The sequence below is a fragment of the Sinohyriopsis cumingii genome, chromosome 10 (genome assembly GCF_028554795.1).
Source record: "Sinohyriopsis cumingii isolate HCF-2022 chromosome 10, ASM2855479v2, whole genome shotgun sequence".
In the NCBI taxonomy this organism is placed as follows: domain Eukaryota; kingdom Metazoa; phylum Mollusca; class Bivalvia; order Unionida; family Unionidae; genus Sinohyriopsis; species Sinohyriopsis cumingii.
In genome coordinates, this window is record NC_142970.1 from 2,161,305 (window position 1) to 2,185,922 (window position 24,618).

At 37.2% G+C, this 24,618-nt stretch overlaps 1 protein-coding gene across 2 annotated transcripts in view; it reads right to left on the reverse strand.

Annotated features, from left to right (window-relative positions):
- Window positions 1-2,532: 2,532 nt before the first annotated feature.
- LOC149789490 (SOSS complex subunit B2-like) overlaps window positions 2,533-24,618 on the reverse strand; it is a 44,651-nt gene continuing 22,565 nt past the window's right edge. For both annotated transcript variants that reach the window (XM_089971516.1, XM_089971517.1), the window contains exons 4-7: window positions 23,155-23,226; window positions 20,872-20,938; window positions 12,399-12,540; window positions 2,533-9,239 (exon numbers count right to left, since the gene is read on the reverse strand). In XM_089971516.1, coding sequence (XP_089827642.1) covers window positions 9,037-9,239; window positions 12,399-12,540; window positions 20,872-20,938; window positions 23,155-23,226 — 484 coding nt within the window. In that variant the 3' untranslated portion in view covers window positions 2,533-9,036. The remainder of the gene's footprint in view (window positions 9,240-12,398; window positions 12,541-20,871; window positions 20,939-23,154; window positions 23,227-24,618) is intronic.

Consider the following 24,618-nt stretch of genomic DNA (forward strand, 5'->3'; position numbering starts at 1 on the left):
GATTTCATTTTGTTAAAGAAAGTAAGGGTGATGTGATCGCTGAATACAATAATTGGAGGAGCTGAGCTAATATAAACTTCAAAAGTGCTGCAAAGCTAATATCAAAGCCAAACTTCCTTCTCAACTGTGGAATTGTTTCTCTGGTACCTGTTTAGTTTTGTTTAGAAAAATAGCACACCATTTTTGTCATCTTGAATCAATACTACACCAACCCCAATATCATTTGCATCAACATACATTTTAAATAACTGACTGAAATTTGAACTGGTGAAATGTTAAGTATGGATTTAATTTATCAAAAGCATCCTGACATTTGACATGATCAATAAAACTTGCATTTCTTATTCAACAAATTTGTCAGATGTTCAGCAATTATGGCAGAATTTGAGCCAAATTTCCAATAATATCCAGCCATGTGCAAATTCCACATCAGTTGCTTCTTTCATAGATAGCTTTGACCTTAACTTTCCACACTTTATTACAAAATTACAACACAGGCATGGCAAAACAAACTTTTACCTAAATTAATTGTCAAATTTGCATCAGTGAGAATGGTTTCTGTGTTTCATTCCAAGTATCATTGTAGATGTTGTTGTAAAATCTACAATCTCAACATCATGGTGCATTTTATTTGCTTGTCTTGGAACATCAGGAAACAAGTGCTCATATTAACATAGTGGTAATGGCTGTTTTAATTACTCTTTTCCTGTGGTTGTTGATGAGATATTTTCTGGTCCAGATTGTCCAGTACTTTTAATTCCAAACCAAAGTCACTACAGACAGAATGCATTCCATCATTTGCTTTTTTTTTCTTCTAAAAAGCTTTTGAGAGGAAGACTTACTGAAAAATGGAACCTTGTGAGTCAAGGAATAATCCTCAGCTGTTTGAGCGGCATTTTTCAAAGTTTCTACCTTTTGCTCATCAAGATAGGCCTTGACTTCACTATGTGGTCAAAAATATACTTAACTCCTGTTAGTATAAAATATAGGTCACAGTATTCTTCACTGGCTATAAGGGTGTAGTACCAACAGTTAAACATACATATATAATTATCAAGTTTCATGACTGGAACATAAATAGCACCCATAAAAGAAAATTAAACACAAATTTTCCATAAAGGCATCAAAGCATGTATGATAGGTCTTGCATAACTCAATTTTGAAATAAAGATGTAGAACTTATCCAAATACATGTACAGCTAAATCTCATGATTCTACATAGGATAGGATCCAAAACTTTAGTGATCATGACCTAAATACAAAAACCAAAGTCAGCAAAAGCTGAAATAAGGGCCATTATGTGCTTCTTATAGAAGTGAGGTAGTAAACATGAGTTAGTTAAAGAACTGCATATTATTCTTTTGTCATTACTCTCACAATTCTAGCTTCAACTTTACATGACAAATGAACATCAAGCACAAAATTTAACCCAAGCAAGTATAAAATATGGGCCACAATGACCTCCTTCTGTCATGATACCAGAAAGGATATTATGTACATAGCACATGTGGTTATGAGCTAAGTGCAAGCATTTAACCTAAGTCAGTAAAAATGTGAAACGTAGATCACAGTGACCTTTTTATACTGCTGTGGTGCAAATAAACATATATAGTTAAATGATTCATCATGAATGTAAAAAACACAAACCTTAACCAAAAAAGTAAATGAAATATGAAACAATTTGTTATCAGTCAACTACTTCAGGATATGGATGTAGTACTCATAAAAAATGGATACTCTCACCATGTTTCATGATTTGATGTACAGCAGTATTATACAGGAGGAAAAAAACCTACAGGGTCATGAACACAATGCCAAAAATTAAGATAAGCCATTAACATGTGAAATGTAGATTGCACTGACCTTAAATTGTTGCAAGGACATGATATTAGTAGTACAATCATCAAGTTTGATGATTCTAAAATGAACAGTGCTTAAGACTGAACACAAGTCAGTGAAGCATAAAATATGGGTCACAGTGACTGATTTTTATGGTAAAGGTATACTATACATGAAGGTGCATCACATCAACACGTTTCATGATTATAGGTGTAACAGTGTGTATATATGATGCCAATAGTGTATTTGGTAATGACATGAATACAAAAACTTAACATAAGCCAGTAAAATGTGAAATGTGATTACAGCTGCCTGCTGTACTGATTTTAATTAATAAGCTTTAAACTGATGTGTTGATACATTAACACATCACAAGACTGATCTGTTCCAAAACACCTGGATTACAATCAACAGTTGGTATTGGTCATATGAAATGCATTGGTGTGATACATGGGTAGACTGGTAATTATTTTACATCCATTGGTGGACATAATTAAATATTAACTCATCCAATGGATTATGTGACCTTTTTAAAGAAGAATAAGCAGAAAGTTTATACATGCACTAGACTTTTCATATTTGATGTAAGGCAACAATTCTGTGACATTCATGTCTTGTTTTGGCAAAAAATTGCTACAGGAAAAGGGATACATGCATCAACAGTACATAGGACCAAAGAACACTGAAAACATATTAAATATTTGTTATTTATTTGTACTTTATAAGCAAAACATTTATGTATCTTAATTGTACTCCAAAACACCTGGATTGCAATCAAAAGTCTGCTCTCTTTCTCTGACAAAATCCATCACAAAAGAAGAGTCTGGTAATAACTGATGTCAGATAAACAAATGAGTTGATAACCATGAACTTTAACATGATGTACACAGCATGCAGATATACATTTTGTTTGTTTTATATTTTACTAATTAGACATTAATGGCAAAAATACTACTGTACAGACTGTCCAATTTGAGTGGGATAGACTCAAATGAACATACTACTGTTCAGACCTTCAAATTTGAGTGGGTAAACAAGAACCCATGGCCCACATTTTTGTCAAGTCCACTGACAATGACCCCAGCTCATTTTTCTGTCAAGCCCACAATAAGTTAATTAGACTTGGGGAACCACTATGTCCAAACAATTTTATTTTGCCTGAAGGTCTGAAACTTGTACAGATATAAAGATTTTTCACAGACAACTCAAACATATTAAAATTTCAGTTAAAATTGATCAATACCTTTATTTGCTTATGTGACCATTTCTTGCAATTATAAATCTGATTAGAACTTCAATTTAATAGCATGTTATGAGAATATGTAAATTCCATAACAACTGATTTATGTATTTACATGCTAATAGATGATCAATTACTTTTAAAAATGAATTACTGAGAAATGCTGAATGTACACTGTCACCACCTTAGTAATCTGCTAATAATAAAAACCAACAGTCACAAACACAAACATTCCATGAAATATTATCTAAAAATGCTGTTTGAAAATCCTATTCCTTTATTTTGGCATGTAAATTCAAAAACTTTATTTGTTGTAATCAATAAATGACATTGTGAGGCAATGGAATAAGAGCACAAGAAGATCAGGTTTCATTTTATATATTGTCTTTAACTTTGCATAGTTATACATTAAAGCTAATAAATTGCTTATGTCAATCATGGGCAATATCTGTACAATTTTGTGTAGTAATTATTGGTAATCTGATTGTACATGTGCTAATCCTCACTGTATGTAGGACATTTCATATAATATTGTTTTATTAATCTAAGGTTTCTGAAAGATTTACCACTATTAGCTTGCCCTTACATGTAGTAAAAGATCCTTCAATCCAGACATCTAAATATATACTTAAATGCATACATACATACATACATACATACATACATACTTAAATGCATACATACATACATACATACATAAATACACACACATACATACATACATACATACGTACATACGTATGTATGTAAGTACATACATACATACATACATACATATCAGGCAGATTTATTTCCAGAAAATGAAACCAGACAATATGCCACTATAGTTCATTCAGCACTGTATCAATGATGTCTGGGTCTGTTTCTATTGAATTTTCAGGTCAGCATATCAGAATTAGCTGTTGTCCATCAAACATTTCCTTCTCATGTTTCAGGTTGAAAGATTTATAGAATATTCATTCCAATATACATGGCATTGAATCCAATATACATGGTATTGAGTCCAATATACATGGCAATGAATCCAATATACATGGCACTGAATCCAATATACATGGAATTGAGTCCAATATACATGGCAATGAATCCAATATACATGGAATTGAATCTAATATACATGGTACTGAATCCAATATACATGGCAATGAATCCAATATACATGGCATTGAATCCATTATACATGGTATTGAGACCAATATATATGTTGTTGTTGTTGTAGGGTTTAATGCCATTTTTCAGCACACGATAGGCTATACATGGCGGCCAGTATTAATGGTGGAGGAAGAACTCAGGAAAACCCTGGAAAGAACCACCGACCCACGAGAAGCTACTGGCAAGCTTTCTCACATATCCACATTAGCCGAATCTGAGACTCGAACCCACACAGACAGAGGTGAGATGGCAGTGATCCGTAACGAAGAGCGCTTTAGACCACTTGGCCACTCGGGGCCCCAGAGTCCAATATATATGGAATTGAATCCAATATACATGGCAATGAATCCAATATACATGGAATGAATCCAATATACATGGAATTTAATCTAATATACATGGCAATGAATCCAATATACATGGCATTGAATCCAATACACATGGTATTTATGAGCATTTCAAAATTAATGTTTAAAGGTGCATGTACAGTTTATTAAACAATTCATCAAATATCTATACTCCCTTCAACAATTACTGATGACAAGCTACAAAAGATATAAAACCATTACAGATAATCCTACAACAATTAAGAATCTATTAAAGACATCATATGTCATTTTCATTGTTTAATTATTGGTCATTGCATTAAATAAAATTTTCTTCTGATACTTAATGCAAATTGTAACTGATCCATTTTAGTGTGACAAAAATTAGGTTTATAAAAAATTGCAGACACTGAACGTCCACAAACATTAATGGATGCTCTACTGGCCATAGAGAATTTCCAGGATTCCATGAGAAGTAAATTTCTTTGGTACTTTTATTCTTTTTAAATGTTTAGTATTAAAACCATTACTTGCAAAACTCCAACACATCAAAATTTAATAACAAAAATATTTGTTTAAACATATTCAAGTTAATATTATCACAAGCTACTTGTAAATGCAGTACAAACTCCCCTGTCATGCAGTTTGACCTTGAACAAGATATTATGGATAGAAGTCACTAAACTTGTCTCAATGTCAAAATATTCCTTATTCCTCTGAGTTAGGTTTGGTTAAGTCTATAAATTAAATATTTATTTCTAAAAAAGAATTTTTTAAGTGGCATCATACAAGGTATCTTCAAGTATATCCATGAAGTGGGTTTAATAAAAATACCTTCATACCTGTTCGTGTTATCAAGGTGACAAGGCAGTATGGTTACCCCACCCACCAAGACCAAATTGTGATCTTGAAATAAACACAGGGTCCTGCCTATCAACTTGTTCACTAGAATGCCCTTTAATACAAAGTCTGGACAAAATTTACTATAAATGTATAAAGTACACAACTGCAAGCAATGACCTTTGACCTGACTCCAAACTCCTTAACAAAAGTGCAGTTATGTGCATGTTTAACTTTGTGCCATTTTCAGTCAAAACCAATTAAAAAAATGCAAGAAATATTTTGGTGTTAACCCCATGTCAATAATCATATTCAAACAAGAGTGAAAACACCATGTCTGTGACCCATTCAAACAAGAGTGAAAACACCATGTCTGTACCACATTCAAATAAGAGAAGTGAAAACCCGATGTCTATGCCCTGTTCAAACCAGAGTGAAAAACCTACGTCTGTGCCCCATTCCAACAAGAGAACCCCATGTCTGTGCCTCATTCCAACAAGAGTGAAAACTCATGTCAATACCCCTACTTTAACAAGAGAGGTGAAAATCCCATGTCCATGCCCCATTTCAACAGGAGTGAAAACCCAATGTGTCCCTTTCCAAGAGAAATGAAAACTCCATGTCTGTGCCCCTTTCCAACAAGAGTGAAAACTCCATGTCTGTGCCCCTTTCCAACAAGAATGAAAACCTCATGTCTGAGCCCCTTTCCAACAAGAGTGAAAACCCCATGTCAATACCCCTATTGATACAAGAGGAGTAGTGACAACAGGTCGGAGATGGCCACTATGGTGCCATGTTGGAGGTCAGACAAGCAACATTTTCATCCAGAACAAACTATATAATGTTATGGTGTTTTAATGAAAACCCCATGTCAATATAGCTGTGCATACAAGTAGTCATGACAAGATTTTCAGGATGGCCATCTTGGCAGCCATTCTGGTCTGTTAGAACAGTGTCATTTTAATACAGGGACAAAGGAACAAGATATATTTTTCAAGATAAAAGAATTTTTAACAAATGTCAGAAGGATCTCTGTACAGGAAAAGCAGATTTGACAAATTTTTAAAATTTTGGGAGGTAACATTAGCATCATTTCCATTAGGACCAACAACATATAATAAGAAGTGAAAACCCCATGTCAATATGAAATTCATCAAAAGTACTCATAACAGGATTTTCAAGATGTTTACCATGGTGGCCATATTGGAGGTTGGTGGCTACATTTTCATCGAGGGGTAACTACATATCTTAGGAACTCTTCCAGATGTCACTATAATTATCAGTTCAGGAGAATTAACAATAACAAGCTTTGCAATATGGCCACAAAGCCATGACATCAGATGTCAAATTAGCACCATTTTCATTTAGGACCAATTTCACATCATCAGAAATCCTTTTGTAAAAGTCCCATTTAGGACCAATTTGAATTTTTTTAGAAGTCCATGTTGATATGATCATCAGTTCAGAAGAAGTAGTTTTAGTAACTTTTTTATGATGGTTACTGTAATGGTCATACTGACTGTAGGATCAGCATCATTCTGTAATGGTCATACTGACTGTAGGATCAGCATCATTCTGTAATGGTCATACTGACAATAGGATCAGCATCATTCTGTAATGGTTATACTGACTGTAGGATCAGCATCACTCTGTAATGGTCATATTGTGACTGTAGGATCAGCATCATTCTGTAATGGTCATACTGACAGTAGGATCAGCATCATTCTGTAATGGTTATACTGACTGTAGAATCAGCATCACAATGTAATGGTCATATTGTGACTGTAGGATCAGCATCATTCTGTAATGGTCATACTGACAGTAGGATCAGCATCATTCTGTAATGGTTATACTGACTGTAGGATCAGCATCATTCTGTAATGGTCATAATGACTGTAGAATCAGCATCATTCTGTAATGGTCATATTGTGACTGTAGGATCAGCATCATTCTGTAATGGTCATACTGACAGTAGGATCAGCATCATTCTGTAATGGTTATAATGACTGTAGGATCAGCATCACTCTGTAATGGTCATATTGTGACTGTAGGATCAGCATCATTTTGTAATGGTCATACTGACAGTAGGATCAGCATCATTCTGTAATGGTTATACTGACTGTAGGATCAGCATCATTCTGTAATGGTCATAATGACTGTAGGATCAGCATCATTCTGTAATGGTCATAATGACTGTAGGATCAGCATCACTCTGTAATGGTAATATTGACAGTAGGATCAGCATCACACTGTAATGGTAATATTGACTGAAGGATCAGCATCATTCTGTAATGGTCATAATGACTGTAGGATCAGCATCACTCTGTAATGGTCATAATGACTGTAGGATCAGCATCACACTGTAATGGTCATACTGACAGTAGGATCAGCATCATTCTGTAATGGTTATACTGACTGTAGGATCAGCATCACACTGTAATGGTCATACTGACAGTAGGATCAGCATCATTCTGTAATGGTCATAATGACTGTAGGATCAGCATCATTCTGTAATGGTCATAATGACTGTAGGATCAGCATCACTCTGTAATGGTAATATTGACAGTAGGATCAGCATCACACTGTAATGGTAATATTGACTGAAGGATCAGCATCATTCTGTAATGGTCATAATGACTGTAGGATCAGCATCATTCTGTAATGGTCATAATGACTGTAGGATCAGCATCACTCTGTAATGGTTATACTGACTGTAGGATCAGCATCACACTGTAACGGTCATATTGACAGTAGGATCAGCATCATTCTGTAATTGTCATAATGACTGTAGGATCAGCATCATTCTGTAATGGTAATATTGACTGAAGGATCAGCATCATTCTGTAATGGTAATATTGACTGAAGGATCAGCATCACTCCGTAATGGTAATATTGACTGTAGGATCAGCATCATTCTGTAATGGTCATATTGATTTTAGGATCAGCATCATTTTGTAATGGTCATACTGACTGTAGGATCAGCATCATTCTGTAATGGTCATACTGATTCGAGAGCATACAGAATTCCAAGGAAGTATTTTGGTGAAAACCCCAATGTCAATATAACCATCTGTTCAGGAAGAATAGCATAACAAGATTTTTCAAGACGGCCACAGTTGGAACCACACTGGATTACAAACAGCACCATTTCATTCATGGGATAAATGTATGTACAAAGTTTCCTCTCAGTAATTTTGGAGTAGTGATAACAAACTGCTAACATATGACAGATGGACTGTGAATGGACCATGGATGACAGGCCTTCACATAAGCTCTTCTAATCTATGACCAGTAGAGCTAATAAATATCCTGAGGTGTCCAAAAACTAGGGTAAAAGTTGCAAACATTTGCACCATTGATTTAAACAAGTATTAGTCTCCAGAAATGCCTGCTAAATTATGCATATATTTCTTATAATATTCTTCAACCTCACAGTAGGAATATTAGAACATAACATTTATCCTCCAATGCTGAATGGCAAAATAAATGTTTAGCAAGAAAGAACTGGTCATGCCTGGCTCAAATACTGTTTTGTTAAGACGGGTGCATTTTCAAAGTTTGAGCAGTCTCAAGAACTTGCTAGGGGAGGTAACTCTTCACATTCAGTACAGGCGAGGTAATTCTAATCCCCATTCTTTGCTACCTCCTGTTCACTCTGTTCTGTTGTAGCACCTGACCTTGTGGGCGAATCTGACCTTGACCTAGATTAGGGGATCCTCTCCCAATAGCTGGTGGTTGCACTGACCCTCTGATTTGACCCTGGGGGAACTGTGGGGCCATGCCTCTGCCCCCAGGAAACTGTGGCTGTTGAGGCCTCTGCTGGTTGTATGGCTGGCCATTACCTTCAAAACACAGATCATTTAAAGACTTGTACATGTAAAATCAAGTTATAACAATGATATGTAATAGTGATAACATCAGTTATATATTAGTTTAAAAGGCGTGTACATAATGTTATGACCACCTTCAAACCCCATATATTAATTAAAATCTAGCCTCCTTTGTGGGACAATTTTCACTGATAATAAAACCATCATTTCATATATCTGAATCCTAATTTATACAACTTTACAATTTGAGGCAGTTTATTTCTTTCACTTAGTTTTATCCTGTTGCTAGCCATCATGTGACTCATTTACAAACTGATTGCAAGTTGACTTATTTACAACTCATCATGTGACTCATTTACAAACTGATAAACTGATTGCAAGTTGACTTATTTACAACTCATCATGTGACTCATTTACAAACTGATTGCAAGGTGACTTATTTACAACTCATCATGTGTCTCATTTACAAACTGATTGCAAGGTGACTTACATGTATTTACAACTCATCATGTGCCTCATTTACAAACTGTTTGCAAGGTGACTTATTTACAACTCATCATGTGACTCATTTACAAACTGATTGCGAGGTGACTTATTTACAACTCATCGTGTGATCCTGTTTTGACCTTTTTGAAAATCTTACACATTACTAGAATAACATTTTAACCAAAATACTGCATTTTATATCTTGATAACTGACAAATTATAATCCAAGAACCAACATCATGCAGTGAGGCTAATGAGTGATGCAAAAGTCTTCTTAGTTGTGTGATATATATTTGTTTGTACTATTATTCACCATTCAGAATTATTATGGAACTAATATAATATGCCTAATGCTCTAAGCCTTCAACTATGCCTAATGCTCCAAGCCTTCAACTATGCCTAATGCTCCAAGCCTTCAACTATGCCTAATGCTCCAAGCCTTCAACTATGCCTAATGCTCTAAGCCTTCAACTATGCCTAATGCTCCAAGCCTTCAACTATGCCTAATGCTCCAAGCCTTCATCTATGCCTAATGCTCCAAGCCTTCAACTATGCCTAATGCTCTAAGCCTTCAACTATGCCTAATGCTCCAAGCCTTCAACTATGCCTAATGCTCCAAGCCTTCAACTATGCCTAATGCTCCAAGCCTTCAACTCATTTATTATGGAACTAATATCATATGCCTAATGCTCCAAGCCTTCAACTCAGAATTATTATGGAGCTAATATAATATGCCTAATGCTCCAAGCATTCAACTATGCCTAATGCTCCAAGCAATCAACTATGCCTAATGCTCCAAGCATTCAACTATGCCTAATGCTCCAAGCCTTCAACTCTGAATTATTATGGAACTATAAATGAGTTGAAGGCTTGGAGCATTAGGCATATTATATATACGCCTAATGCTCCAAGCCTTCAACTCATTTATTCATATTCAATAACATTCCCATATAATCTTCAATATCTAATGAACATCCCATACAATCTTGGATATCCAATGAACATTCCCATACAATCTACGATATCCAATGAACATTCCCATACAATCTTCAATATCCAATGAACATTCCCATACAAGCTTCAATATCCAATAAACATTCCCATACAATCTTCAATATCCAATGAACATTCCCATACAATCTTCGATATCCAATGAACATTCCCATACAATCTTCAATATCCAATGAACATTCCCATACAATCTTCAATATCCAATGAACATTCCCATACAATTTTCAATATCCAATGAACATTCCCATACAATATTCGATATCCAATGAACATTTACATACAATCTTCAATACGTTTTCCTGGGCAGTTTGGTCTTTATGCTGAAATACTGTTAAAACAAATAGGCAATTTACAATTCAAGCCGAGGTTCATTTGTTAAGTCAAAACACAACCACTCATGCAAATCACTTGCTAACAATATTCATATATTGCATGGTATATACGACAGTTTTAAGTTAGTGAGTTAAGTCCCATTGTCTATGGGATGACATCTCCACCTCCAAATACAACACCTGACTGCTGGTTTATTATATAGCAATACAACCAAAAGCCTTCTGAATGAACACAGCTAAATTAAATTACAGCTCCACCTTAATTATAATTTGTAAATTGGTATCCATAACTGCCAATCACATTATGTAAAGAACCAAATACTGGTGAATACCCCCCCCCACCCCTTATCTGACTTTGGAGTTATGAGCTGGATCTGTTGACCGAAAAATCAAGTCTGACATTGGATTTATGAGCTGGAATTCTAAATCTGTTGACAGAAAAATCAAGTCTGACATTGGATTTATGAGCTGGAATTCTAAATCTGTTGACAGAAAAAGTCAAGTCTGACACTGGAGTTATGAGCTGGATTTTTAAATCTGCTGACAGAATAAGTCAAGTCTGACACTGGAGTTGTGAGCTGGAATTCTAAATCTGTTGACAGAAAAATCAAGTCTGACATTGGATTTATGAGCTGGATTTTTAAATCTGTTGACAGAATAAGTCAAGTCTGACACTGGAGTTATGAGTTGGATTTTTAAATCTGTTGATAGAAAAAGTAACATCAAACATTGGAATTCAAGATCTGTTGTCAAACACATCAAAGTACTGGTATAATATGGGTCTCTTTTTCTGTCTATTGACAAGAATAGTCACAAATCAGTTTCAAAGTACTGGTATAACACAGGTCTCCATTTCTATCTTGATAAGAACAGTCACAAATCAGTTTCAAAGTAATGGTATAACACAGGTCCCCATTTCTGTCTTGATATGAACAGTCACAATTCAGTTTCAAAGTACTGGTATAACACAGGTCCCCATTTCTATCTTGATAAGAACAGTCACAATTCAGTTTCAAAGTACTGGTATAACACAGGTCCCAATTTCTGTCTTGATAAGAACAGTCACAATTCAGTTTCAAAGCACTGGTATAATACGGGTCACCATTTCTGTCTATTGACAAGAATAGTCACAAATCAGTTTCAAAGTACTGGTATAACACAGGTCCCCATTTCTGTCTTGATAAGAACAGTCACAATTCAGTTTCAAAGTACTGGTGTAATACAGGTCCCCATTTCTGTCTCTTGACAAGAACAGTCACAGTCATCTCAATGCACAAATCAGAAAAATGTGGAGTGATGAAAATGAGAATATCAAAGCAAGAATTAATGACTTTGGATTTACCTATAGGTCTAGAGCCCTGTGCTGGAACTAGTGGTCGAGGTGGCATAGCTCCCTGAGGTTGTCCCAGCTGCTGCTGTTGTTGGAGATTGGCTTGATTTGCTTCCCCCTGCTCTGTAGGAGATTTTCTATTGTTGTTTTGTTCCTACAAGGTACATAAGATTTATTTACTACATGTTTCTCTTTCAAAATTGACAACTGTTAATTCAGTTTTCTTCTCCAATTGGTGCCAGCTCAAAGAAAGTAACCAAATGGTCAGAAAACCTTGAAAACAACCCATTCAGTTTTAGTTTGAAAGGTAAAAGTTAAAATGCAGGAGGTAAGTCCTAAATAACGATGTCGCTCCTAGATATGTGAAAAAAAAGAGCAAATTTTTCAGGAAATATTTCTGCTTCCAGAATACTTACCTGATCATATTAACGTTTGGAATATAAGCCCTACTACCTCTCAAATCCACCCCTCTCAAAAACAAAAATTGGTTTATTCTGTCCATATTATATAGACAAAAGGCAATAACTCTTTCTCACTACCTTCCCTTGCCATCAACATGTGGCACTAGTATTAAGCAGAACATTGTGTAATGGGGTGTTTGCAATGTTGGGGGATAGGAGGTTATTAAAGGAATGTGATCAGTTAAGTATTCAAGGAGAAACAATTTACTGAAAAACTTGCTTTCTCCTTTGAGAATCATATAAATGTTAGAAGAATATGTAATAAGCAGAGGGAATGTTGAGAATCCTACCTATACCTCAGTTAACCTCTGAGGGAAGATGATTTGATTCCCCACATGAAGGTTAACCCGCTCTCCTAACTTGTGAGGAGCACCACAGGTAGCAACATGGTCAAGTTTATGAAGACAAAATAATGAGATGTTCTTGCCACATAAAATTTCCAAGCAATTCCAATGAAAAGTGGTGGAGGATGCCATTCCAGTAGTTGTGCTGATTGTTAATTGGGTCTAAGTTGTGCTGATTGTTAATTGGGTCTAAGTTGTGCTGATTGTTAATTGGGTCTAAGTTGTGCTGATTGTTAATTGGGTCTAAGTTGTGCTGATTGTTAATTGGGTCTAAGTTGTACTGATTGTTAATTGGGTCTAAGTTGTGCTGATTGTTAATTGGGTCTAAGTTGCGCTGATTGTTAATTGGGTCTAGTAGCTGCTTGAACAACAGAGACTGAAACCTTCTAGATCCAGAGTTTGTCACTGTTGAGCCAAATCTTGTAGATAAAACCCAGGAAAGTTGACTGCATGCCAACCAATGGCCTCGGTGATATCGTTTATAGAGATATGACAGTCAAGGCAAGGATTGCAGAGATTACTCTTATCTCATAAGGCGACTATGTGCTAGTGTCTCAGTAGGCAGTGCATATTACCCACTTAAACCAAAATGAGGGGGTTCAAAGGGTTATGTCCTCTTTGCCAGGTTTAACTAGGAGAAAGACGAGTCTTTGAGCTCTGCAAACTGGCTCAGACCCTTCAGATAGTCTGAGCAAATGTACCAGGTCCTGTCTGAAAGCCTCTTGTATAGCCCATTTCATACCGAATTTAACCAAGTTGCTCTGTAATTATCCGAATAACCTCCCAAGTTACTTTATACTCCAGCCAATCAAAAGCTGGTGGGTACATGTACATAATAAAATGGCGTACATTGTTGTTTAGAAGTATTTCAGAAATAAAATTAAAGAATGATTGAAATTTACATGTAAATTATCCACAGACTTTCAAAAACAAATCTGATAAACTCATATGAAACGCATTTTATTATAGTGATGTTTCGGATGCACAGAAATAGTCTTAACAACTTGCTCTTTTATTGTCAGGATTAAATTTACTTTGACACCATTACCTTACTTACATGTACATGTCCAGATGTAAACAGCTCAAAGCTACTCTCTTGTATGGGTTTAAAATCCGCCCTAGTTTCCAGAAAATAAGACAGGATGGTTCCAATATTAAATTTCGTCAATATCTGCAGCAGCATCACTGTTGAATATGCATTTTTGAACTCGATAAACGATGTTGAAGTAGTTACAGAAGTTGATGCTGATGCTGAAGCATCCGCCATTTGTCAGGATTAAATTTGTTTACTTCGACACCATTTCCTTACTTACATATATAATATACAGATGTAAACAGCTCAAAGCTACTCTCTCGTATGGGTTTGAAATCCGCCCTGGTTTCCAGAAAATAAGACAGGATGGTTCCAATATTAAATTTCATCAATATCTGCAGCAGCATCACTGTTGAATATGCATTTTTGAACTCGATAAACGACGTTGAAGTAGTTACAGAAGTTGATGCTGATGCTGAAGCGTCAGCCATATTTTGCCCACCACCTATCGAGTGGCTATTATGGTCAGCTGACCACCCGCCATGTGATCAAAATTCCGAGCAAATTACGAAGTTCACCGAAGTCTGCATGAAATGGGCTATTGTGTCAATACAGAAGATAGGTTGTATCATGACTTTTTGAATGCCAACTGACAGCAAAAAATTAGGATTTGTCAAAAAGACCTCTAAGATGTCTGATTGAAACAGAGATGGCATGTAATTTGCTGACTCGGAAAGCCAAAGCAAACACTATCAGGCAACAGGTTTTGTATGAAAGGAGTTTCAATGCGATACTGGCTAAAGGCCTGAATCTGTTTGAGGAAACAATGCCGGACAAGTCAGAGAGGTTTTTGTTATGACCAAGATCCTCCCTGCCATGATGATGGAACATGCTCTAAATAGTAATTGTAATCAGAGGCAAAGAAAATAGCTACTTGTGAGACAGAAGCACTCAAAGGTACAAAGCTTTAGACTTAGCAACAGTCCCTGAAAACATGCCACTGCCCTTTGTACACATTTAAAGTAGAGGGCCTTCTAGCTCATGCAATTCTTGGGTTGAACTGTTTCTGCTGCAAGGGTCTCCAAATAAGAGCTAAGCATATAGGTGAATATGGTCTGGGAAATGACAGAACGTGGGTTTGAGGCTGTCTGAGAAGATTCGGCCTTAACAGGATCTTATTAGGTAGATCTATCGCTAGATCAAGAAGATCATTGATCCAGATTTTGTCCCAGCAGAGAAGGATAATCTTAAGTATTTTGCACTTCTTAATTTTTGTATAATCTTAGGAATTATGGGTAGAGATAAGACTGAGGGTCACAGACCCTTCCCAACTGAGAGAAAGAGTGTCAATGAACCAAGCCTGGCGATATGGTACTGGGGAGATGAAGGTGAACAGTTTGTGATTCCACCTGTTATAAAAAGATTGTGATTCCACCTGGTTGTAAAAAGATCAATCATAGATGCCCCCATAGCTGGGAAATCTGAAGAAAGGCTGATGGATGGAGAGACTATTCTATAAGGGGAATCTGTTCCCTCATTAACAGACAATCAGCCAATACATTTAGTCTGCCAGGAATGTCTGATCAGGATGTTGGCATTGTGTTGTGCACACCAACAGTGGAATGGCCAGACCACAATGTATAGCTGGAGTGATTTGGTAGTGCCCCTTTTGATGTCGAATGTCATTACTGCCAAGTTGTCTGACATGACGAAAACTGTATTGTTCTGAACATGGTCGCTCCAAAAATGAAAGACTGTGATGATAACTTTCATCACTCAGAGATTTTCCAATGCCACTTAAAAGAAAACAAGAGCAGGGCACCTACCAGATGTCAGCAGGCAGTTGGGGACACATGTCAAACGCAAGAGAATGGAGGCATGGGCTATCCTCTTGATATGAATGCCTCAAAAATCATTAGCATATTGTCTTCATGTATAGGATTGGGATCGCCGCTGGCTTTTGGGTTGTGCAGCAAATGATCCCTTGTCATCTTGTCTCTGTTCTGCACACCATTTAGGGTGAATTAGAGATGATGTATAGGGCGATGGTTGCTGCACAGAGTGATGGAAGGGGGGTCCTTGGGCTGCATGCTTCAGCAATTCATCTATCTTGACACTGAGTAGCAGAGGCGATAAAAGGGAGGTTCATAGTGTCAGGGCAGAATGTACAATCAGTAGAGATGCCAAGTACAACAACAAAGATGTGGCTACTATATTGTGAATGAGCTTTAAAGTGGTGTGCAGAATGTCTTTATACAAGAGCAGGCAAAGTCAGATTGAGTTCATGTATAATCCTGTATAATGCTGGGAGATCCGTGAAGAAGGTGTCAGAATGGGTCTTATACAAGAGAGATTGCAAAGAATGCTGGGAGCTGATTCTCGGAAAAAAGAAAGGCTTGGTAATTGAATGTGTCACTTATCATGGCAGATAGACTCTACAATTGCATATATTTTTCTCAATGGTGGAGGAAGATTTTAGGAAGGGCTGATTTCCTTGTCATCAAAAACAACTGAGGCCTTGCACTGTATGCCAGAGTAGAAGTTGGGTGTGCAGAGCATTCTGAGTTCAGCAACACACCATAAATTCTTAAAGATATACTCAGTCCACTCCATAGTGGGATCTAAGCATGAAGCATCATCATGCTTATACCCACACTCAGTGTGCAGGTTGTCCTGGCCAGGATCAAGATCAATATCCATATATTACATTTCTGGAGGGACAGACAGGCATGGCCATCGTCTCTAACACTGTCACGGTACCATCCAAGAAGGTAAGCTGTGAGCAAATGGTTAGCTGTATCTGTTTGATGTAGTCATCAAACTGGTACGGACAACTTGTTGAAATAAAAAACTGTGTGGGATCCACAGATGGCAGTGAAGACAGCTGTACTGCTGAAGTAAGAACAAGTAAGAACAAGGCTAGGCAGATGAGGCATTGGATGGTATGCAAAGAATGCCATAGTCATTAAATGGTATCAAGAGCCAGATGGCTGGAAGGTACAATCAGTAGCCAAGATGGCATCAAAAGCGAGTTGTCGCTAGATTGCACAGTTCAATAAGTCATTTATAAACCCTATGAACCCAGACTTGCAGGTCTGAAGGCCATACGGGGAGACTTATGCCACTCCGGCTGCCTAGAATTGGGTGGAATTTCTCCCAAAGTATATGTGAGTGAGTGTGTGTGTGATTTGGACTTTTTAACGTAGCTTTAACAATTTTTCAGTCACATCTCTACGATGTCTGCAGTGTGACAGTTTATAGTAATGTCTAGCACTGGGGCATCATGCCACAGACATGTAGCATAACGTCCCAGCCAGTCACATTATCCTGATACCAGGCCAACTAGTCCTAACACTAACCTCTTAATGCTGAGTGCCAAGCGAGGTAGCTGTTAGTACCATTTTTGTAAGTCTTTGGTATGACTCAGCCAGGGATCGAACCCACGACTTCCCGGATCCAAGGCAGATGCTCTAACCACTAGGCCACTGAAGCGGTTTTCCCAAAATATTTAACATTTCGACTAAAACAGTGGAAGATGGGAAGAAATTGGCTAGAACCAATCAACTTTGTTGTTGCTTGTTATATACCAAATGTCACACATGTAACTCCAGAGACTGTAGATGGTGGAGGAGAAGTCGCAGCTTCCTCCATTCTACTAGATTTACTAGTGTTACCAATCAGGTGGGTCAAAGACTCAGTACAAGATGAATGTTCATAACACCAGTAATCTTGGTATTTTGATTTCTTATGTCACTCCCTTTCCTTGTAGTTGTCCTTAGAACTGTCAACCATGAACTGGTGCACATGCTGACAATGTACACTATGTTGGAGCTGTTCTGGGTTTAACAACATTTTTCAACAGATGATAGGCTATATGTGGTGGCCAGTATATATGGTGGAGAACATATAAAGAACCATTAACCTATGGGGAAGCTACTGGCAAGCTTCACACATACCCATGTTGGCCGAGCCGAGATTGAAACCGACATGGACAGAGGTAAGATATCAGTGATCTGTAAACACAGACCATTTGGCTACCCAGGCCCATGTCAAATAGTCAATCTCAAAACGTAGACCAGTTGGCTACCCGGGCCCCTGTCAGATAGTCAATCTCAAAACGCAGACCATTTGGCTACCCAGGCCCCTGTCAGATAGTCAATCTTAAAACGCAGACCATTTGGCTACCCGGGCCCATGTCAGATAGTCAATTTCAAAACGTAGACCATTTGGCTACCCGGGCCCATGTCAGATAGTCAATCTCAAAACGCAGACCATTTGGCTACCCCGGCCCCTGTCAGATAGTCAATCTCAAAACGTAGACCATTTGGCTACCCGGGCCCATGTCAGATAGTCAATCTCAAAACGTAGACCATTTGGCTACACGGGTCCCTGTCAGATAGTCAATCTCAAAACGCAGACCATTTGGCTACCCGGGCCCATGTCAGATAGTCAATCTCAAAACGTAGACCATTTGGCTACCCGGGCCCATGTCAGACAGTCAATCTCAAAACGCAGACCATTTGGCTACCCGGGCCCCTGTCAGATAGTCAATCTCAAAACGCAGACCATTTGGCTACCCGGGCCCCTGTCAGATAGTCAATTTCAAAATGTAGACCATTTGGCTACCCGGGCCCATGTCAGATAGTCAATTTCAAAACGTGGACCATTTGGCTACCCGGGCCCATGTCAGATAGTCAATCTCAAAACGCAGACCATTTGGCTACCCGGGCCCCTGTCAGATAGTCAATCTCAAAATGTAGACCATTTGGCTACCCGCGCCCCTGTCAGATAGTCAATCTCAAAACGTAGACCATTTGGCTACCCGGGCCCATGTCAGATAGTCAATTTCAAAACGCAGACCATCTGGCTACCCGGGCCCATGTCAGATAGTCAATCTCAAAATGTAGACCAGTTGGCTACCCGGGCCCCTGTCAGATAGTCAATCTCTGATTAAGTAATCACAGTCCACACTACCAGAATCTCAAAGTGAACCCTTAAAGAATGAAGATGAATCAATGTTGTCTTGTGCCAATACATCAACATATTGTAGCCATATCTTTCTTCATGGACTTGATACACTAAATGCCTATTAAACAGTATTATGCTTTCTCATATTTGTTGAAGAAATGGACACTTGCTGTAGAGCATGTTACAGTAGTTTCTGTTGACTGAACAACAAAACCCAAGCGGAAAGTTGACTTGTCCATGACAGTTTAAACATAGGGATAAAAAGTACTGAATTAGCAATAATGTGAACCATAATGATACAACTCAGATGAATACAGCAATAAATGTTAACCATAATGATACAACCTGGATGAATGTAGATAAAATAATGTGAATCATAATGATACAAACAGGATGACTCTGGATATAGCAATAATGTGAATCATAATGATACAACTTGGATGACTATGGATATAGCAATAATATGATCCATAATGATACATCTCAGATGAATATGGATACAGAAATAATGGGAACCATAATGATACAACTCAGATGAATATAGATATAACAATAATGTAAACCATAATGATACAACTCAGATGAATATAGATATAACAATAATGTGAACCATAATGATACAAACTGGATGACCATGGATATAGCAATAATGGGAACCATAATGATACAAACTGGATGACTATGGATATAGCAATAATGTGAACCATAATGATACAACTCATATGAATATGGATACAGCAATAATGTGAACCATAATGATAAGGACTTTATCAACAGACTGATAGACAGGTTGTAATGGCCCCTGTCCCTGTTCAGCGTCAGCTTGTGCTCATGGATGTAGATAGATTCTTTAACCCAATGCTCAAACCAGGTTTATTCTCAATCTAATATTTATACTGAATTCCAAGTTACAGTGTGTCCAGGGCAAACATTGTGGATGTGCTGTGATACTTCAGATGAACTTGAACATGGTCTTCGATGTTCATTAAATCCTGTTTTCAATGTCCTTTCCATTTCCTCAATAATCATGATGGCACTGACTTTAACCCTGTCCTTCATACCTAATATGACAGATAGGTCCACAAATGTCTTTCTTATCAGACTTATGTTAGCAGTCAGTAAAGATTAAATCAGTCTGCTGATGAAGCCCTAATTGTGAAGACGAAAGCTTCAGGTTTGCTTTCTCTATACTTTTTTGTGTATCTGACTGAACAGTTAAAACAGTGTCAAACATGAATAATAATACTAGACAGTTAAATTTTCAAAAATTATTGTATGATCCAAGTAATTCCTCAAGCCATGCCGAGAAAACACATAGTAAAAATATGTATTGAGATACCACCATGTAGTGAAGGTATACAGAAAAACCTGTACTGACAGACCACCCTGGAAATGAGGGTATAAAGCAAAATTTGTATTTGGTCTATTCTGCTAGTATACAGAAAAAACAGCATTGACAGGACACCCCTGGAAATAAGGGAATAAAGTAAAACCTGTATTGACAGATCACCTGGTAATGAAGGTATTCAGTAAAACATGTAATAACAGATTGCCTCCCTTTTGCCAACAAAATATTTTCTCTGAAAACACATGGTCTCTCAAAATAGCTCATTATATTATATAATTGATCTGTGCCTTATGACACTGGTATTAAATTATAAGATTTAATCATAACTTACAGGTTTGGGCATATGCTCAGGGTTGGGTTCACTCATATTGGGAACTTCTGAAAACTGCATGCAGAATCTGGAAAATAAACAAAGAATGTGGGGAAGAATTAATAAAACAGGACTGTTACAATTAAGGAAGTTTTAGCAAAATGCTCAGAGCCCATCAAATTTTTTAATTACTTGCCCTATTTAGAAATAAACCAAATAGGAAAGAAAAAATACCAAAATGTTGCATACATAACTCAATTAATAATAGTCTGATTTATTTTAAAGTAAAGTGAACTAGAATTCAAAACGAACACACATACCTAGCAGGAAAAACTGGATGTAAATCAACTTCAAAATAACAACTGATGATTGTTTGGATGGTTTTAACTGCATTTTCATCCTATAAAATCATGCTAAGGAAAAAAGAGCTAAGAGCTTTTATATAAAACACACAGAGGCCACTGAACTGGTCTGACCTAGGTCAGCAACACAGAGGCAACTGAACTGGTCTGACCTAGGTCAGCAATGCAGAGGCAACTGAACTGGTCTGATCTAGGTCAGCAATACAGAGGCAACTGAACTGGTCTGACCTAGGTCAGCAACACAGGGGCAACTGAACTGGTCTGACCTAGGTCAGCAACACAGAGGCAACTGAACTGGTCTGACCTAGGTCAGTAACACAGAGGCAACTGAACTGGTCTGACCTAGGTCAGCAACACAGAGGCAACTGAACTGATCTGACCTAGGTCAGCAATGCAGAGGCAACTGAACTGGTCTGATCTAGGTCAGCAATACAGAGGCAACTGAACTGATCTAACCTAGGTCAGCAATGCAGAGGCAACTGAACTGGTCTGACCTAGGTCAGCAACATAGAGGCAACTGAACTGGTTTGACCTAGGTCAGCAACATAGAGGCAACTGAACTGGTTTGACCTAGGTCAGCAACATAGAGGCAACTGAACTGGTTTGACCTAGGTCAGCAACATAGAGGCAACTGAACTGGTCTGACCTAGGTCAGCAACATAGAGGCAACTGAACTGAATCTCCATGGTGTCACACAAGTTCATTCAGCATGATCACAAGGAGTCAGTTGGCTACGCTAGCTATTACACTTCACCAATTTTGTATTAGAATGATTATAATTTTTTCATATAAATTTCTAATCAGTACAATCAGTGATCCTTGAAAAGTAGCCAGTAATCCTCATCAAAATCAGGTCATATGGCCCCTTTTTATTTTTTTAAAAAACTGCGTTCTATCTTTGTCCATTTTATATTCCCTCTCTAGGCATCTTCTCTAACTTTTCATTTCTTCCCTATCCTCCTTCAACAATGAAAACCCAATCAAATCCAACACACAAAATGAAAACCCATAAAAAACAACATCTGCCAGTTTGATTTACAAACCTTTACACAAATATATGTAGCAAAATACTGTACATATATTGAATGCCTACCGTATCATACATCTGATATGCAAGCATCCATCAGACTGGAACGGTTCAAGATAGCTGACTCGCAGGAACGTGGATATGCATTTAGAGTAGGCCCTATCTTTTAGTAAAGAAGGATTGTTGCAGCAACGAGTCTTGTAATCAATATAAGGGTAAAATTTCCTTTATGTCATCATTTCAGCTACAAATATTTTCCTCTTATTATTTTAGTAACATCTAAAATATCAGTTGCCCTGTTGGACATAGGGCGATCAGGCAATTATCAATGTACGGGCCTTAAGCTTGCCCTTGCCTGCGTGTCAAGCTCCTTCTGCATGATTCATACATTCAGCTCTCCCCCATTATAATGCTGCTTTCGAAAATTTAAAAGTTAATCAAATTGTTTGTCACACATTTATGCTCTTCAGACATAAGCCTTTAATTAAAGAACACAATACTGTTGTAGAAAATTAATTGTAAGGTAGTCTGCAGGATGGCTCCCCAACCTATGGGACTGGATGGGATGGACAGATACAGATAAGACTGATACACAGGATTGGATGAGATGGATAGATACATGTAACACTCTGTGATGGATGGGATTTGATGGGATGGACAGATATAGGTAACATTAAATGATGGATGGGATTGGATGGGATGGACAGATATGGGTAACCTTTACGCTCACTCCATAGGTCAGGCAGGAGCATACAAAATCATATTCATAACTGAAACAACCGTGCACAAGTTCAAATAATCCAAAGTCATTTCTGAACAATCTATGCCTTATTGTTTGTGAAAAAAAACTACAAATAAAAGTTTCAGAAGAAGTCATTATTTGATTTTAAAGACATGCTGACGGTTTATCCTTACTCTCCAATTTTGAATATCCCTCCTGATTTTCCAGTGTACAATGTCAAACAGCCTTTCCATACTGATGCATACCTGAAAATAATAATATATACAGTTAAAGCTGATTAAGAGATAGTGCTACAAAACAGAACTATTCCTATTGGATAGTTAACATGTTCAAATATGAGGGATTTTATTAAGTAACTTACTCAGATCTCTTGAAGTACATGTGTTAAAATATTTTTCAGAAATATCACTTATTATCCAGTGCTCAAAAACTTTGCTAGCCTGATGCCATGGGGCTTTCCTGATTTCAGATTGGGCCCCTGCTGTATTCTAAGTGAGTGAGGTGCCCGCTGGACTTGTCAAAAAGAAAAAAAAACTAATTTGTTGAGAAAAATTTGATTTAAAGTTACTGAAAGACTAGTAAATTATTAATATTTATACTCATGCCCCTTACCCTTATGAAGATCAAAAGCTGCAAACTTTGTGTTCAAAGTATTTGATTTATGAATGGGGAACAGATTGCCTGGGTTACAATAATTAGTGCTCACATGGCTTTAACATATATGTGATTCTGAAATACTGTTTTGCTTATTTATGTGCTGGAAGTCAGTTAGAACCAGTCTTGTGGGTACTGGAACTGTTCCATTGTTGTAACCAGTGCAATGATGTGTGCCCATGTAATGCAGCTGATTTTAGTGTGTTAATTGATTATTGTTGTAATCTGGAAAGTTTAGGCCAAATGTGGGATGTATTGTTTTAGGTATTATAAGTCATACTGGTCATGTTGGCTTTTGCGTAGTTGATTAAAAACTGTCCATCATTTGGCTGAATTGAGATAAAAAGGAAAACCTCACTAAATATGATTTTGGCAAACCATTTGAGTAACTGTTATGGTCTTGTTTAAGTGTTACTTTGTTTGATAAGAATGTTTTAAGTTAAAGTTTAATAAAAAACAATTCAGCTGTCCTTTGCTCTCAGTTAGACTAGTTTAATGAAAAACTGGTTAAACATACTAAGCAGCACCATGAACAACAAAAGTAACTTCCGATGCTAATGAACATGAACACTGTTGATCCACTGAGCAAGAAGGACATTGTAAGAGCAACTAGATAAAGGTTGGCCTCAGGACCTGGAGAAAAACATCACAAAGCTTTGTGTGAAATTTTTTGAGATCCAAATAAAAACACCTGTCAATTTAATATGTAGTTTTGGGAGGGTAAAACAAATTTTAATTATGCAATACTTACCTGCTACTATTGCCTAGCTAACCTATGTTTGTGTTGTTCAATATGAATACATCCTCCCACAGAGTCGAGAAAGCCAGTATGACCTTTTGCACACCACTCAGTATACTGTATGGTCATGCATGGAAGGTAGATATTACCTGTCATCTTTTTCACAGACAATAATTAACAAGACATCAGAATGGGGTAGGAGGTGGGCATTCAACAATAACGTCCAGTAAGTATTTCATACTTA